A 19,667-nucleotide genomic window follows, 5' to 3' on the forward strand; every position below is an offset into this window, starting at 1 on the left:
AGACTATGTTTCATCTTCATCAATAGGTGGAGTACATTTCTTCACCTCTTGAATATGCGCTTAGCCATTGATATGGTTTGGCTGTGTTCCCACCCAAATCTCACCTTGAATTGTAATAATCTCCACATGCCAAGGGCAATTAAATCATGGGGTTAGGTCTTTCCCATGCTGTTCTCATGATAGTGAATAAGTGTCATGAGACCTGATGGTTTTATAAAGGGGAATTCCTCTGTATTTGTTCTCTTGCCTGCTGCCATGTAAGATGTGACTTTGCCCCTCATTTGCCCTCCACCATGATTGTGAGGCCTCCCCAGCCATGTGCAACTGTGAGCCAATTAAACCTCTTTATAAATTACCTAGTCTCACTTATGTCTTTATTAGCAGCATAAGAACAGAGTAATACAGCTATGTAGCATCTTTTGGTCGATAAGAATGAGCAAATATGATGCAAGCTGAGGCATAGTAAGGGGTTTGCTGTCTTGCTGTTCCCAGGAACCTTGCAACAGCCGTCATGTGAGTAAACATAGGCTGGGCTGCTGGATGATGAGACTCTCTGCAAAGTCATCCCGATTGACCTAGCTGATATCAAGCCAACCACCAGGTATGTGAATGAATCTAACTTAGACCATCCAGTCCTAGCCAACCTGGCTCAGAGCAGAGGAATCATAATGCATAGCTTTTGTTTAAGCCACTAAGTTTTGCTGTGGTTTATTATACAACAAAAGCTAAGTGTTAGAATAATCTCTCCTCCTAGTCTAAATATTTGTTTCCCTCCCTTCCACATACAAAATACACTCACCTATTCTCCAAGGAAGATACACCTAAAGAGCCCATTCCATCACAGTATCAGTCTCAGCCCAAAATTCCATTATAATTCCTATATCCTGTGTATGCCTTCTCCTTATCGATGAACAAAAAGGCAAGCCATCTGTTTTCTGTTCATCTACCTAAATGGTTGAATGAGGAAATAATATCCCCAGTAGCACTCATGTTTCAAAGGGGATGAAGAAGATGGGTATAGCAGTTGCTGGTTCATAACAATTCTGTAATGCTGTCATCCAGGCATTGTGAGATGCCTGTATCCTTTGGGTAGGGCCAGTTGGTTGATTAGACCCTGGTTCTGCTCCCTGGCAGTAGTTGTCCAGTATTATTTTTTCTACAGATATTTACTCTTTCCTTGTGAGGTACTTAATTTTCCCTGTATCTTTCTTGGCTGTGCATGAAAAGGGCATTGGACAATATGGCCCACTATAAGGCAAAGCCTCTAACTTCTCCAATTCCTGATGTAGAAGTTTGGGGTCCAAAGATCATTTTGGTCTCAAAAAGTCACAGTCTCTTTGAATCAAAACATTAAAAGAATGGAAATGAAACACAAGACAGTAAAATATTTTTCTTTTTTTTCTTGACTTTAATTTCTCTAAAACACAACTGACAGTCTAAAGAAAAATAGTAGCAATATAGTGCATGTTTATAGCATATGTAAAAGTAAATGTATCACAATCATATTATAAAATGTGAGAAAAATAAATGGTAATATACTGTCATAAGGTCCTTGTAGTAGAGATGAAGCAGTATGTTATCTCAAGGTAGACTCTAATTAATTAAAGATAGATATTGTAAACAATAGGGCAAACACTAAATTACTTTTAAGGGGTATGAATAATAATTCAAATGTGGAGATAAATTGGGATCATAAAAATACTCAATGAATAAAAGAGAAAGCAGAAAAGATAGGAAGCTCTAAGAACACATGAAAAAATAGAAAACAGCAAAATGGTAGATTTCAACTCAAACATATCAATAATCTTACTTATTGTAAATGGTCAAAACACACTAATTAAAAGGTAAAGAGTATCAGATTGGATAAATAAGAAAGATCAAATATATTCTGCCTACACAAAGTTCATTTTAAATATAAAGACACAGATAGGTTGAAAGTAAAAGGATGTAAAATACACTATGCAAATACAAAACAAAAGAATGCTAGAGTAGCTATATTAATTATCAGATAAAGTAGACATCAGAACGAGAAGAATTATCTGGCCTAAAGAGAGATAAGACAGTCGATGTGTCCCTCCTGTCTTTGGTGGTTAAGTGCTACCACTTGGCCTCTGTACTCTAGGATTGCATAATCTCCATGAAATCAAAGACCCCATCTCACCAGGCGCAGTGGCTCACTCCTGTAAATACCAGCACTTTGGGAGGCCGAGCCAGGTAGATCACCTGAGGTCAGGAGTTCGAGACCAGCCAGGCCAACATGGTGAAACCCTGTCTCTACTAAAAATACAAAAAATTGGCCAGGCATGGTGGCATGCGCCTGTAATCCCAGCTACTCAGGAGGCTGAGGCAGGAGAATCGCTTGAACCTGGGAGATGGAGGTTGCAGTGAGCCGAGATCGTGCCATTGCACTCCAGCCTGGGCAAAAAGAACAAAACTCTGTCTCAAAAAAAGAAAAGAATCTCAATGATGGTATCCCCTACAAACCTGGCCTTCAAAGGAGAACAACTACAGAGTTTGTCAAGAATGAAGACACCAATGTATTTCTCATTGCTTCATGCAGGGAGTGTCTTCTGAGCCCTCTCGTAAACAGGATAAACTCAGTATACATTTCTATCTCCTAGAGACTTTGCATACTCTCCCCTACATTATGCCAGCAAAGCTCTGGAATCTTGACCTTACTAAATGTAGACTATTGTTGAGCACAACATTCATTCAACCACCCAATTAAGCTGTTAGATCCACTTCCAGCTGTGCAAGCTAACACATTAAATTTAGAATCTGTAGATTGTATACTCATGTCAATGAAGTCAGCCAAATCTGGTGAATTTCTGCTCTTATTAGAATACTCCTACACATGTTGCCCAGGTTTCTAATGATATATATTATCAAATCTTGTAATTCTTTTGTGTGCAAGCTATTTCTTTTTGGGTAACAGCATGTACTTATCTTCTACGATCATGCTGATATTTGATTCTAGTTAGGAGATCAGGAGGCAACATGAGGTAGTTGTTGTGGGTCTTGAAAAAAATGGGCTCCCTCTCTAGAGGCATCTGTTCCAGGTGATGTTATTATAGAATTTTCCAGCAGGGGAAAGCTAGTCTCCTCAATTACTATTGCTACTGATATGTGAGGCTTGAATGATTTGCATGATGTCCTATTCTAGACTTTAGAGCAGTGGGTCTCTCTGTCTCTCTCTCTCTCTCTTTTTTTTTTCTTTTTTTTTTTTGTGAGACATAGTCTCACTCTTTCACCCAGGCTGAGAGTGCAGTGGTGCAATCATGGCTCACTGCAACCTTCTAGATCCTGGGCTCAAGTTGTCCTCCTGCTTCAGCCTCCCAAGTAGCTAGGACTACAGGCAAGCGACACCATACCTGGCTAATTTTTAAAATATTTTTGTAGAGACAGGATATCCCTCTGTTGCCCAGGATGGGTCTCAAATATTAGTAAGCATCAGAATAACCTGGAGATCTTGTTAAAGCAGACTGCTGAGCCACACCCTGGCAATTCTGTGATTCAAGTAGGTCTGGGTTGAGCCCAAGAATTTGCATTTCTAGCAAGTTTCCGGGTGACGCTCATGCCCCAGTCCCAGGACCTTACTTTCAAAGCCTTTAGTCTAAAGGAACAAATAAAGTAATTGTTTGAGGTTTAGTCCTCTACTATCACTAATTTTCCACCAACTTTTACCTCTTACATCTCAGTTTCTCTCTGTGAATAAACACCATTTTTATGAAAAGTGTGCAAACAAATTAAAACTGTGTCTTAGCAACAGATTTCTCAATAAAGCCACAAGCTATGCCTCCCTGGTGATAGGCACTCCTTAAACGCTAAATTCAATTGGAGAAAATAGCTTTTCTTCCTTCCCTGATCCTTATAGACTCTGAAGAAGGAAGTAAACGACAAATTATAGAGCTATTCACCTGCAGGAATAAACATGGTTAAGCCTTGTGAGTTCTAGTAGCCACGGAAGATTCGGAGTGAAGGAGAAAGATATCATTGTTGCTCAAATGATATCCCTAAAAATAAATGCTGTTAATTTAAGAAACATGTGTTTCTCCAAATTGCAGGGCGCAATTACAAGGCAATTATCAAGTTATTTAAGTTGAGGAAGCTTTTTCTTTTCTACTGTAAGATTTAATACTTATATTTCTTTTCAGCAAAATTCTTTAACAGGTAAGCAGAAACTGTTCCCAATACAATATTTACAGGTTAATCAATAGCCCTATTTTAAGACAGAGTCTCACTCAGACTGGAGTGCAATGGCCCAATCTCAGCTTACTGCAACCTCCGCATCCCAGATTCAAGTGATTCTCATGGCTCAGCCTTCCAAGTAGCCGGGACTACAGGTGCCTGCCGCCACACTCAGCTAACTTTTTGTATTTTTAGTAGAGACGGCATTTTGCCATGTTGCTCAGGCTGGTCTCAAACTCCTGAGCTCAGGTAATCTGCCTGCCTTGTCCTCCCAAAGTGCTAGGATTACAGGCATTAGCCACCGCTCCCTGCCTCAATAGCCCTATCTTGTTATTAATCAATTGATTCAAAAAATATTTACTGGGTACCTGCTATGTAATAGGAGAAGTTAAAATTTTAATATAACACAGCACTGCTTTCCGTAACAATAATAATAGCAACTATAATTAATTTATTGAAGACTCTAATAGCATGCTAAAAATTTAATCTAGATTATCCCATGATGAAGTAGGTGATATTATTATGCCCATTTTGTGGCCCAGAACACTGAATTCCAGATAAAATAAGTAACTTGCCCAAGTTTGTATTGTTATTATGTGAATAAATATTGGAGCCCTAGTTTGCCCTAACCCAGAGGCAATGTTTTAAAACACTTTTCATTTCTATATTACCCCGTCCAGGAGCTGATTTGTTGATATTATACCACAAGCCAATAGGTCATTGTATTACCATGAGAGAAGAGCTGAAGTAGAGATAAGCAGTGTTCTCTGGGAACCCAATAAGAACAGTTGCACACTTCCAGGGGGCAGCATTCACATTGCACTCCAACGGAGCAGCACCTTGGAAGTGTGCTATGTGGTGCTTCTGGGATTCTCAAGGGAGGTTATTCATAAGATGAACCTTACTGAGTGAGAGCTATCCAAGCAAATGATGAAAGAGCGAGAAGGATCTGTGGATGTGAGGTATTATAATTTGGAATAAGAGGGTAGAGTGAAAGGAGAATAAATTAGGTATCTATAGAAGTGGTCAGTGGGCAGATCGTTAATGCACTTGTACCTCATTCTAGGATGCTGAGACATTTTCTTGAAGGTGGTGAAGGAGCCTTTAAACTATTTAAGCAAGAAGGAGCAAGATGATCAGATCATTGGAACAGAAGAACAGAAGTGTTAAGACGGGAGGGACTGAGACTAGGCAAGTGAGATGAGAAGGGCCTAGCTTAAGGCACCAGACATAAGTATATAAAGAAAATAAGTTGTGTGAGAGTAAAGAAGTAAAATCTGCAGGAGTTGGAGACAATGGATTTAGAGGCTAAGAAAGGAGGAGGTCAGGAATAACTCCTCGATTTCCAGATTAAGTAAATAGGCAATGATTGTGCCTTTCTGCAAACGCAAGGAACATAGGAAGAAATGCAGAATTGAAGACCGTGTGTAGTTTCATCTAGTTTCCTTTGAGCTGGAGTGTTTAGTTTTGAACTTTTGGCCTTTGACTAAACCAATTCCCCTCTCTGTGTCTCAGTTTCTTCATCAGGAAAGTATATGGTATGGATAGGATTGTGCATCTTCCTAGGACCTTTTCCAATGCATTCTTGTCTGAGCTAAACTGCAAGGTTAATTTAGTTCATGCAAACATGAGTTCCATGATTTCTTGCTCAGCAAAGAAGCTGATGAGGACCAGATTGCCATGCTCCTCACTTGCCTTCCTCATCTCCTTCCTCCTTGGTCCTATTCTGGTTCCTCTGCAAGTTAATAGGTCCCCCTTGTTCAAGAGGTTATCCTGTCCCTCTCAAACACTTCTCCCTTAGCCGTTCCCCTTTTCCCCAGGGCTCACCTATTCCTGATTGTGTTTACCGCTCTGCTTTGCCAATGTAAACTGCTGTGTTTTCCATTCTGACATCTGGGTCTCATTCCTGCTTCCCAGTATCAAGACATTTGCATTATTTATACCGTTGCCACAGGAAAATGAAGGCAAGGCTGAAGCCTAGAGGAGATATATTCAAGAATATGATGGAAACCCCAAACAGCAATGTGTACAATTAAACTAACCGAGGCTCACTAAAGCCCTGGAGGTTCCAGCTTTTGCACATATTGTGCAGATGGCATTCAGCCCAAGTTCCTAAATGGAGTTAACATCTCTATGAGGGAAATGATCTTGGTGACATGTTCAGCTACCTTCCAAGAGGCCAATTTGCAAGACCACATTTCCTAGACTTTTTATTGATAGCCATACTCTCTCCTTAGTAAGTGCTTCATCTGAGTCATCAGCAACATCCAGTCCTAGCTGAGGTTAACCACAGTAGGCACATGCAGAATTTATTCCTAAAACCACCTGAAAGGGGATTTTATGCTCTGTTTTCTTTCCCAAAGTGAGAGACTCAGACTTTCACTTAAATTGGGTCATCATGGGCCAAAGTTTCAACACGGCCTTAGAAAAGCAGCCTTTACTTACAGATCAGTCTTGGCCCCCTCCAATGGCCACTTTGGGGAGAAAAATTTCACATTAAACTCAACAGAATGTATCAATGACCAACTGCTCATGAGACTGCCCACAGTGGGACCCTTTATGCTGGAGGAGGTTTTTGGCCATCTCACTCAGTATCATGTATTATAATGTTCTTCTTTCCAAAATATTTCAATTACAATGAAAGAGCTCCCGTAAATCAACCCAAAAACATATAATCTAATATGTGGCTTTGTTTTGTATCTAATGCCCTTCTAGTAAGTAATGATTTTAACGTCTATTATTTATTTCAATGCCAGATATGTGTCGGTCACCATGCTGAGATTTTACACTCCTCTATAATCAGTATAAGAAGTCCTAAAGGAGGATGTTATCCAAATATAGAGATGAGGTTCAATTTCTCCTAAAGTTAAAGGAGGTTAAGCAACTTGCCTATGGCTACCCATTAGAAAGTGATGTGTGATCTCTCAAACTCTAATCAGCATGGTTCTAAAAGTTTTCCAAACACGATATTTTAAAACATTTGATGGACGAGTGATGAAGAACAACATAACAAAACTCTCAATTAGCGTATTTGAAAGCGAGTGGTCTTGTGTTTTTCCACTCTCCATCTCTGGCCAGCCCTCCCTCCATGAGTGGTAAGCCTAAGGCCCTGAGAAGGCACTTATGCAGTGAGTTCCTGGCAGATTCCTCAGGAGTTAAATCTGTTCCCTTTCTCCAGTTTCAGACATTGAAGGGAGAGAAGCAGTAGCCTGGATGTCACCTTTCTACACAATCCCTGCAACCTATCAGCCTGAGAGGCCTTTGCCATCTGTCTCGCTCAGTTGCAGGTACTGAAGTTCTCGAGGTAGAAGCATTAATCTATTTGGTGTACCAAGCCCAATCAGAGCAGATGGTTATTGGGACCTCTGTCTTCCCCATAATGTGGGATTCAGATTAGTCTTTTTGACCTATAAAAGGGCTTCTACGTTGTCTGGCTAAACCCTTGGGGTAGGCTGGGGACTGAATACTGACCTATCACCATGCCTACTCAGTCCCTGTAAAGAGGTTTGCCTTGGTTTTTGCCTCTGTTTCTGAGTTGCTTTCCTAACTGAGAACTGTTGATTGCCTTAGCCCCCAAGGATGGACTGTGCTTTGCTCTGGGCAACCCTCACTGTCTGGGATGAGAACTTTAAGCCCTATGCCCAGTGCCCTTGGCCATGATCATTGCTACCTTGCTGTGTTTACCAGATTCGTTTTCCTCAGACATGCACAAGTCTCTTCCGTGTCTTCATTGGAAGCATCTGTTTTCACTTCTGGCCTTCATGGAGAGCAGCCTTATGGCAAAATTAGTCCCTCTGGCCCTGTTTCCATGTATTTCTTGCTTTCCCCTGTTTCCATTAGCTCTGGGCAGAGGGACCTTCACAAAGGCTGAAGAGGAACGTGATCCAAGCGGTTACCCTCCTATTTTCCCTTCCCCTCCATCTCCTCATTTCATTCCATTCCACAACAAATAAAACACAAGAAATTTGTTTAGACTTCTTTGAAAATTCTTACTTATCCGCCCTCTAAGAATATCCCAGATTTTTGGCCAGGCACAATGGCTCACGCCTGTAATCCCAGCACTTTGGGAGGCCGAGGCGGGAGGATCATGAGGTCAAGAGATAGAGACCATCCTAGCCAACATGGTGAAACCCCATTTCTACTAAAAATACAAAAATTATCCGAGTGCGGTGGCATGCGCCTGTAGTCCCAGCTACTCAGGAAGCTGAAGCAGGAGAATTGCTTGAACCCGGGAGGCAGAAGTTGCAGTGAACTGAGATCGCACCGCTGCACTCCAGCCTGGTGACAGATCGAGACTCCATCTCAAAAAAACAAACACACAAAAAAGAATATCCCAGATTTTCAGCTCTTGCGTTACACAGAAATTACATTGAAGACACTGTTGAGTGCAAGAAAAAAAATGCCCTTTGCTTTTCACTAAAATTTATCAAGAAACTGAAGCAATTCAATTAAATGTAGTTTTTTTGTGTCAGTAAAAATATACACAAAACTTGGTTTCTGGTATGTTTAACCTTCATTCTGATAGCATGGGAACAATTCGAAATAAAAGAATATGGAAGCAAACTGGAATATTTTTAATTCAGGACCTTTATGGGTATTCTGTCCTTCCTGACTACGGAACAGGAGTGTTTGTTCTTCTCCTACCATATCTTCAAATATAAAAAAAGGGAAATTCTAGACGTGGTATCTTAACATGAGTTATGAAAATAAGCAAGAATAACACTTATTTTTCTGCTACTGCTAAGGAATAAAGTGGAAATAAAACAATTCATGTGCATAAAATATCTTGAGGCCCTTGGCGACAAGGGTTATAGAAAGGAATATGCCATCCTTTTTTTCATCTCCTTTTGTGCTTCTTTTAAAAGAAGCTGATTAACCCAAAACATATGCCAGAGGGACAAAATAAAACCAGAAAAATCATTTAAGTAGCTAAAAATTCTATTCCATTGGGCCCCAGAGAAAGACAAAACTACAATATGCCCACCCTGTCCTCTGGCAGAAGGCAGCTCAGTTTGTGTGAGTTATAAACAGAAATCGATGCGCTCTTCAAAGAGGACTAAAATCCCTTTACCAAAGTGCACTCACATAGTGAGAGCCAAGAGGATAGGAATCGATCCCATGCCTATTTCCAAAGCCCCAATTACTTGAACAGCACAGGGGCCAGGCCAGCTGCAACATGGCAGCTCAGAAGAGGCTGTCCACCTGGCTCCCCAGGAGCTTGTTGTAGTAGCCTAAGAGCTTTCTTCCACTCCCAAGGATGTCCCCGACTGTCCTCATCTGCCCCCTTGGCCATGAGCCTCTTCACTTTTTGAGGGAGCTCCACAAAGGGGAACTGGCTCAATGCCTTCTGCTAGCTGGTTGTAGAGCTTGTCCACTTATTTGGGCTTCTCTGCTTATAGGCCGCCTCTCTGGCTGGATCTTTCTGACTTCTAAACAGACCTTCTTCTACAACCTTTCTGCTCTTTCCTGGGGAAACTGTTTTCCTTGACTCACATGCCTGTATGCTAGTCAGCTTCATTTAGGGGAGCCCCCATTTGTCTCCTCATTGCATTTTAAATCTCTGTGACTTTGCTTTAATTTTAATTTTCTGTATTTAGATAAATGTGTACCTAGAGTGAAAAACACAGATCCTGAATATATAGTTCAATGAGGTTTTGTGTAACCGACTCTGATCATGACATTGAACATCTCCGCTAACCTATAAAGTTCCCTCCTGGCCCCTATTATTCAATGCTCTTCCTCAGAGGCAAACACTGTTCAATTTATGTCCTCATAAATTACTTTTACTGATCTTATACTTTACATAAACAGACGCATAGAGTATAGAGTATGTAGTCTTTAGTGTCTAGCGTCTTTCACTCAATATAATGTTTATGAGATTCACCCATGTTATTGACTATATCATAGTTCATTTTTTTGGTTTGGTTTTGGTTTTGGTTACTGAATAATATTCCAGTGTATAAATATATCAAACTTTACTGTGTCTGGGCTTCTGTATCTAACATCTGGACTCTCTAACAAACAAAAAAGACAGAAAACCTGGGTTAAAGAAAATGGCAATGGAGTCACGAGAAGGTCTGTGTGATATCAAATGAATCTCTGTGACCCATCAAATGAGAAGCTTCTTTTCCTTTGCCCTGTGTAGTAACCCCAAGCATAGAAAACTCCCGGACTTTCAGTTTCACAAGACAGAAGACCCAAGAGATCATAGGCCTACAGAGTCTTTGAGGAAAGAATATTTCTCAGCCTTACTAGAATAAAATCCAAGGGAAACTCTTCTTCATGCAAGTCCAGCTCAAATGGTACTTCTAATCTCTGGCTTTTCCATAACCCTGAGAGAAAACGCCTCAACCCTTCATCTATGCTCCTATCAAAGCTCACATGGGCCTTTGTTACAGTGCTTACTATTTTCTACCACTCCGCTTTCCTTGTAGACCTGACTCTACTTTCTACCAAAATAAAATGTGGGTTCCTCAAAGAAAAGGACAATCTTAGATAAAAAATTTTCTTTGTATCCCTGACACAAATGGATGGATGGATGGATGAATGGATGACGGATGGCTAGGTGAGTGGATGGACAGATATATGGATGAGTGGAGGAATTACACAATATGTGAATATTGCCATATTCACTATAAACCGAATGACTTGTCTGGTATTTAGCAATGCTCAACACTCTCACAGTACTGCTTTTTCTCACAGCACCACATTCTTTTTGGTCCTAGGAGTTCATATTAATCCACTCACCAATAGGCAAATGACTGAATAGTATCTAGAACAGGTGGAACTTCCTAGCCACCATAAAGTGGCTTCCCAGTGCTTCAGAAAACATTTTCATAAGAGCCAGAAGTTGGGCAGAGTCACAGTTAATCTCATCGCAGTGGAAATCTTCCCAGTACAGGACAGGCCTGAGTGCTGAGTGAGTGGCAGCGCTTCTGCTGCCAGCAGGAGACTCATTAAATATAGCCTCCTAGGTAACTAAAAGGTGATGTTGAGCCCATTAGAGAGCTTTGTAACACTGTGAACAGCATTTAGTGCTCAGCTGTTTCTCACCCACCTCTCAGATGGTCCCAGCAGGAAACATGTCTGTGGCTGTCATGTTTATAGCTAATTAATGTTTATTTATATTTTTAAACAAGGCTTTCACCTGTCATGCTTTAAAATAAATGTTCTGCTCTTCAATTAGAGGTTGTCAGAGCAGAGAGGAATTCTGTTTTGCTGTGGATTGAATGTGTGCGTGTTTAAATGTGTATTATATAGGGAGTTCTTCCTTTTAAGTCCCACTCTCTGTCTCTCCTCTTAGAAGCTAAAGCTTTCTACTCAGAGAAACATACTTTTTTTCAAATTTTGACCTGCTGTGCAGGCCATGTGCTTGCTTCCAGAGGGTAGACTGCAGAGATTATGGCGCCTTCTAAGATTGGAGGAGGGAGAAGGTCAGAATGAAAAGATTGTACATTTTCAGCAGTGTAGAACCGGTATTCTTGTTTTTAACTTTGTAATTTCAATAGCTTTAGTAGTTTTTGGTTACATGGATGAATTCTATAGTGGTAAAGTCCCCTTTAAGTGTACCTATCACCTGAATAGTGTACATTGTACCCAATAGGTAATTTTTCATTTCACCCCACTCCCACCAACCCCCTTCTGTTTCTCCAGTGTCCATTATACCAGTCTGTATGCCTTTGCATACCCGTAGCTTATCCCACTTAATGAGAACATGTGATATTTCATTCCTGGGTTACTTCACGTAGGATAATGGCCGCTGGTTCCATTCAAGTTGCTGCAAAAAGTATTAATTCATTCTTTTTTATGTTTGAGTAGTATTCCATGGTATATGTATATGTGCGTCTGTGTATAAATATATATATAAATATATATACTGTGTATTTATATATATACTATATACATATACTGTGTGTATATGTATATATATACATATATATATATATATACACAGACACACACATATGTGTGTGCATATTTATATATGCCACATTTTCTTTATCCACTCATCAGTTGATGGGGACTTAGGTTGATTCTATATCTTTGTGCAATTATGAATTATGCTGTAATAAACACATATGTGCAGGTATCTTTTTAATATAATAACTTTTTTATTCCTTTGGGTAGATACCCAGTAGTAGGATTGCTGGATCAAACAGTAGATCTCCTTTTAGTTCTTTGAGAAATCACCATACTGTTTTTCATAGAGGTTGTACTAATTTACATTCCCATTGGCAGTGTATAAGCATTCCCTTTTCACTGCATCCATGCCTACATCTGTTGTTTTTTGATCTTTTAAAAATGGCCATTCTTACTGGGGTAAGGTGGTATCTCACTGCAGTTTTAATTTACATATCCCTGATAATTAGTGATGTTGAGCATTTTCTCACGGTTCTTGGTCACTTATGTAACTTCTTTTGAGAAATATCTGTTCACGTTATTTGACCACATTTTAATAACATTATTTCTTTTTTGTCTTGCTGATTTGTTTGAGATCCTTGTAGATTTTGGATATTAGTCTTTTATCAGATGTATAGTTTGTAAATATTTTCTCCCATTCTGTAGGTTGTCTGTTTACTCTGTTATTTCTTTTGTCATGCAAAAGGTACTTAGTTTAATTAGGTCCCATTTATTTATTTTTGTTTCTGTTGTATTTGCTTTTGGAGTCTTCACCATAAATTATTTGCCTATGCCTATATCCAGAAGAGTTTTTCTTAGGTTTTCTTTGAGAATTTTTACAGACTCAGATCTTAGATTTAAGTCTTTAATTCATCTTGAATTAATTTTTGTATATGGTGAGAGATAGGGATCCAACTTCATTCTTATACATGCGGCTATCCAATTTTCCCAGCATCATTTACTGAATATATATTTTTTCTACTTGGTCAAAGATTAGTTAATTGTAGGTGGTGGGCTTTATCTCTGGGTTCTCTATTCTGTTCCATTGGTCCATGTGCCTACTTTTATACCAGTGCCATACTGATTTGGTAACTATAGACTGGTAGTATAACTTGAAATCCAGTAATGTGATGCCTTCAGATTATTCTTTTTGCTAAGGTTTCAGCTATTTTTTGGTTCCATATAAATTTTAGGATTGTTTTTTCTAATTCTGTGAAAAATGATGTTAGTATTTTGATAGGAATTGCATTAAATCTGTAGATCGCTTTGGGCAATACGGTGATTTTCAAAATACTGATTCTTCCTATCTATGAGCATGGGATATTTTTCCATTTGTCTGTGTCATCTCTGATTTCTTTCATCAGTGTTTTGTGGTTCTTGCTATAGTGATTTTTTACCTTCTTTGTTAAATATATTCCTGGGTATTTTTTTTGTAGCTATTGTTAATAAAACCGAGTTCTTGATTTTATTCTCAGCTGGTTGTTATTGGCATACAGCAGTGCTATTGATTTGTGTACATTGATTTTGTAACCCGAGACTTTACTGAATTCAGTTATCAAATGTAAGAGTCTATTGAGGGAGTCTTTTGGGTTTCCTAGGTATATGATCATATCATTAACAAACAGAAATAATTTGATTTCCTATTTTCCAATTTGGATGCCCTTTATTTCTTTCTCTTGCCTGATTGCTCTGGCTAGGACTTCCAGAATGAGGATTCTTAAGAGAAAAGAATTCACTTTGCTCTCTAAGCAAAAAAAGATTGACTCAGCAAGCCTAGAGGGTTCAAATTCTGCACACTCTGAAATAAGATCTGTCCCTTGAATGACTCCTAGGAAATAAACTTCACACTCTTGGAATATTCTGCTGGATAACAGATCTTTCTTTACCTTGGGACTTGGGCCATGCCAGATGGTTGATGCTAACAATGTGACTTATGGTGGGGCTCCAGGACCATAAGATATCAATTTGACCTCTGGAGAGATGGGAGACTGAGTAACTAAGATCAGCCATGTAGAATATTTGATGGCTGCATAACTGACCCCCCAGTAAAAACCCTGGACACCAGAGCTAAGTGAGGTTTCCTGATTGGCAACCCATATTGTTGCTGGAGAGTCAAGCACTGTCCATATATCTCTACTGGGCAAGGATACCTGGAAATTTGTACCTTGTCTCTCCTGTACTCTGCCATGAATGCCTTTTACCTTTTCTGATTTTAATCTGTGTCCTCTGAAGGTAATACACTGTAATTATGAATATAACTGCCATTCTGAGTCCTGTGAGTCCTTCTAGGGAAACACTGAGCCTGCGGATAGTCATGGGGCTCCCCAACACATGCTTTCAACAGCAAGTAATGAAGAGAGGCTATGTTGCAGGGTAGAAAAACATATCAGAACTGAATTCCCACTCTGCCATACACCTCTGGGTGATCTCATTGAAATCAGTTTACTTGTTCATCTCTTTTGAGATTTAAATAAGATTCTACATTATATATTCATCCATTTTAAAAATAAATATTCATTGAATGTGCCACCTTTTTGTCACATAGTAGATGTTCAAAAAGTGGCTAAAGGTAGAGATGATTAATTGATTTGGCCAGTATGTGAGCTTCTTCACTCCATTTTAAGTTTGTTAGGTTCGGTAGGGACTCTAAATTTGGACGTATGTCCCTCTACATGTTTGTAGACAGGTATGTTCACAGTTTGTAGTTAATAAATGAGCATTTTCATATGGTTACTTGGCTGCCATTTTCTCTTTATTATCTTGAGCCAAGCCCTCTGGTTTCAAACAGTCTTTTTTTAATCAATTGTATAGCACTAGAGGCTTGGGAAAACAGCCTAGATATAAAAATCCCTAGGACAGCGCCAGAATAAAATTTGGAATATAGTAAGTGCTAGTTGAACATAAACACCTAGAGGATATTGTTCCAAACACTATTTAATAGGCATATACATTTTTTTTCTTATGCAACAACTGAAATACCAGAAAAATGAAGACTCAGGATATGGAATGAAATATAATTTTTTTGCCCAGTTTTTACCAATGACTACTACACTGGGGGTTTGCCTTTGTTGTGGGGTCAATTGTGTCCCCCCAAAAGATGTATTAGAGTTCTAATCCCTGGTACTTGTGAATGTGACCTTATTTGGAAACAGGGTCTTTGCAGGTATAATACAACTATGATGAGGCCACACTTAATTAGAATAAGCCCTAATACAATGACTGATGTCCTTATTAGAAGAGGGCAACTTGGACACAGAGGGAAGATGGCCTTGTGAAGACAGAGGCAAAGATTAGATTATGCTGCCACAAGCCCAGGAATGCTAAAGATTGCTAGCAACCACCAGAAGCTGGAACAAAGAAGGATTCTTCCTCAGAGCCATCAGAGTGAGCAGCGTGATCCTGCCAACACCCTGATTCCAGACTCACGCCTCCAGAAATGTGAGATAAGTTTCTCTTGCATTACACAAAGCTACCCAGTTGTGGCAGTTTGGTACGGCAGCCCAGGAAGTCAATGCACCATGCATCCTCCATTCTATCTTGTCATACATAGGTTTTTGGTCATTGTCTATTCTCGCCTTGGCAGAATATAATCTGCTTCCTGGAAGGTAGAAGGAAGCAGCCAGGAAGGTGGAGGCAGAAGGAAGTGACTCACCACGGGACTTCGGCCAATGCTGCTCAGGTGGTAGAGGAGGCCTTTGGCATGGTAAATGGTTGGCTGCAGATGAGCACTGGGAGAAAGCCATTGTCTGTTCAAATCTTCCCCGCTCAGCGAGCATCTGTGGCTACAGGAACAAACAATAAGCAAATAAATACACATTCAGAAGAAAATAACTTGAGAAAATAAAGCTTCACAAGATAAACAATTAGACTAATGAATTCAAAACTTTCCTCTGATTTCTGCCCAATTGGCATCAATTTCAGATGTCCAGAAAGCTGTAGATCTGTCCTTTAAGCTCCAAAGTATCATAATTATTCATATCCCCCAAACGAACTAGAAACCATATTTGACTTGCTATTGGATTATCAGAGTTTTAAGACAAAGTTGGAAAATGTAGTTCCCCATTATATACAGCCATGGGGAATACATTTAATAAATTTCTCTAGGCTATGCGTTCTTCAGTTCTACAGATAATTAAGTTGCATTCAATCTATCACACTTGGTGTGTTACATATGATATTTCCAGCTGGTTCAATAACTCTGCAAGGTAGACATTAGAACACCCCAATGAAGAGACTGAGGCTTATAAATGATTGAATGGCTGGAGATCTAGGTCATAAGAAGGAGCTAGGCTTTCCCCCCAGATTTATTTGCTTCTAACCCTTATTCTCTGTCTTCTATTGCACTGCTTGACATTTACCAAGAGAATCAGAGTGCCTTTTTCAAATATATCATCATGGCATATTAAAGCAATAATGAGCTCAAAATCATACATTCCCTCATTTGGGGAATGATGATGTTCATATTCAAAAGTACCAAGTTGCTTTACAAAAGTGACCCGGCTGGTAGTGAAAGGATTGACTGCCACTCACAGTGAGGAAAATGAGATGCTGAGTTGTCAGGCAGAGTGATCCTAAAAACCCACAACCACCAGAGATTACCAAGGGCAGGCCCTGCACAGGACACATTCCCAGTAGTCCTGCTAAGGTATTATTTACTCAGTAGAGTCAATGAGCTAAGTGCCACAGATTGGGAGGATCAGCACAGCATCTCCAACACCTCTAGCACCCCCAACTCCTCCCAAGCCCTCCACCACTGTCCATCCACACCCAAGCTCAGTGGAATTGCTAACAGTTCCCACTTGACTTATGGTCTCCAGAAGTGTGAGATGAGTTTCTGTTGTTTTAAGCCACCCAGTTGGTGGTAGTGTGCTGCAACAGCCCTAAGAAACCAGTACACAATACATCACCCATTCTATCTTGTCACACATAGGTCTTTGCTAGGGCTCCTCCATCTTCATGCACCCCTACCTCTTCACCGTTTAGGGGATCAATCTGCAGGGGAACTTTCCCTGATTTTCCAGGCTGTTGCATCCATCTCCTATTTGCTGCAATAACATCCTGAGGCCCCCTTGATCATAGTCCTTATAAAACCATTTTGGATGGATTTATATTCTTATTTCTCTTGACTTCCCAATTAGACTAGGAGCTTCCCGGGGGCAGGGACAGTGATAGTCTCTTGGTCACCATCAAAACTCTAATATAGTAACTCTATCAGAGTTGACATTGGATAAATAATTTGGAAAGAATAAATTTACCAGCATTCATATGCAAAATCAGATATGATTTCTGTTTTGTTTTGTTTCAAACACACTGTTTTCAATAAACATTGGAGGTAAAAAGAAGGTTCAGTCTTCAGTCTTCTCCTTTTACCACTTATTCATTTCCATGTTCCTGAAATTATCTTTAAATATTAGCTTTCTGCTGCCTGTCAGACCCTCTTACAACTTACTGGAAACTAAAAATCTTTAGATTAATCACTTATCCTGATTTCTCCATTAAAATATTTTGACTTGATAAATAGTAGGTCTTGTGCATGTTCCTCTCTGGCTTTTTTGTTCTTCGCCTGCTTTTTTTTCTCCCTTTCTCTTTTTAATAGCAATGACATCTAGAAATAGGGTTTATCAGTTCTGCCTGGTGACCAAGGATGAAGGTAAAATATGAAGCAGATTTTCAATGCCGATAGCAACAGAAAGGAACAGGCAGCCCAGACTTGCTCCCAAGCACATTTGCTGTGTTTAAATGAATTTCTTTTCTCAAATCAAGGTACTTGCAGGCACAACATCCCAGAGCCCCAGGATTCTCTTCGACTGCTCTGTGATTTCTCCTTGCCTTGACCCGGATTCTCATCAACACTGGGGATTTGTTTTTTCCTTTGTAACACTGACTGTGATGAAATTAGTTGAGGCCCTTTAAAAGCATTTCTGCTTGTATAAATGAAAATGTAAGCACACATGTGTCCAGCAGCCAGCAATTCTGTATGAACTCTCTCTACATCTTCTTTCCCTATGCTCCATGGAAACCAAGTTCAGGGACAACATCTACATGGAGAAGGCTCACGTATTACCACTTTGCAGAAATACTATTTTAGACCACAATTTCCAAGAATTAAAAAAATGAAGTTTTGTGCTGAAGCCAGAAGCCCAAATTTGAATAAGAAGACCTAGTTCCAACTCCAACCTGCTACCAGATATAGGATTTGAGACCTCTTTGAGAGTCAACCTTCTCATGTGTGAAATAAATAAGTCAAACCTCCCCCTAGGTTTATTTTGAGGATCAAATGAAATAGCTATTTTAGATATCCCTATAGAGAAATATCATATAGTTCTACCTCTACCTATGTCTGTGTCCATGACTATATCCACATCTGTATCCACGTCTACCTCTTCATCTACATCTAAAATGCTCTAGGATACATAGCACAACTTTGACTACATTCATTGGTTCCTTACCTCATCCTAATCTTTTTCTTCTTATAAAGAATAATCGGATAGCTATATGCAGGGTGAATGGAAGGGAGAAGTGTCTTGACTAAGAACTCTAGGCAAAACGCTGTGATCAGTTTTAAGTAACAGTTTACTTGGACACACCTAAGGGTAGGGGCAGTAGGCTGAACAGAAAAGAATTTATCTAAGAAAAAAATGCAAAGAAATAATCACTAGAAATTCCTGATTGAAATTTGGGCTGTTAAACAGCCCACAAAGGAGGACCACATCTAAGAATATCTAAATATAGAGATTTGGAGAGAAATTGGGCCAATATGAGACATACAGAAGTTAAGAAAGCTCTTATTTTGGGGAAAATTTGGTTTGTTTGTTGTCTGTTTTGGAGGTAGAGGCAATGAATCATTCCATTTGTGTAGATAGGTTGTGTGGATTTGGGAAGCCCATGTGATTGTCTTCAGGACTCTATGGTGGTTATGATTTGGAGAGTATCTCTGTGTGTGACTAGGGCTTTGGCAGTCCCTGTATCTATGCAAATGCAGGTTATTATAATATGTACAACACCTAACTTGAGTGCTTTTCCTTTTAAAGCGAATCCATTTGCTTCCAATCTCTGAATCCATTTGGCATTTTGTGTTAATAATATCAGAGATTCATACACTCAGAACTGTTGCTGCTCTTTCCAGGGATTTAAGCATTTGAAGATGAAATGCACCCCATCTTACTATGTACTGTAGCATTGCTGAAATGACATCTGCTCCTTCTATGGGGGGAGAATTAGCAGATGGACAGCTATGACTGGCTGGCAATAAATTCAGTGCCTATAATTTCTGAAAAGGGGTCCTCTCTCAAATAGTTTGAAGTTCTGCTTTCTTTATAAGAATCATAAAATGGTGATTATTGCTACAGTTGGCCCTGTATCCACTAATACGGGGGGCCAACTGTACTAAGCCATTTTATAGAAGAGACTTGAGCATCCACGAATTTCGATATCCATGGTGGTGGGTGTGGGGAAGGTGTCCTGGAACCAATAATCGGCCAATATTAAAGGATGATGTTATTTTTCCCTTCACTGAAAACTGCAAAGTTACAGGGGAAAATTATCTACTTCATTTTGTTTTTCACAAATAAAGACATTTG

General features: G+C 39.6%; 1 protein-coding gene across 1 annotated transcript in view; it reads right to left on the bottom strand.

The window, feature by feature from the left end:
* AGBL1 (AGBL carboxypeptidase 1) overlaps nt 1-19,667 on the bottom strand; it is an 829,700-nt gene that overhangs the window by 372,114 nt on the left and 437,919 nt on the right. Inside the window, exon 19 of the mRNA XM_055277333.2 lies at nt 15,740-15,869. Within this exon, the coding sequence (XP_055133308.2) occupies nt 15,740-15,869 (130 nt within the window). The remainder of the gene's footprint in view (nt 1-15,739; nt 15,870-19,667) is intronic.

The sequence above is a fragment of the Symphalangus syndactylus genome, chromosome 5 (assembly GCF_028878055.3).
Source record: "Symphalangus syndactylus isolate Jambi chromosome 5, NHGRI_mSymSyn1-v2.1_pri, whole genome shotgun sequence".
NCBI classification, from domain to species: Eukaryota; Metazoa; Chordata; class Mammalia; order Primates; family Hylobatidae; genus Symphalangus; species Symphalangus syndactylus.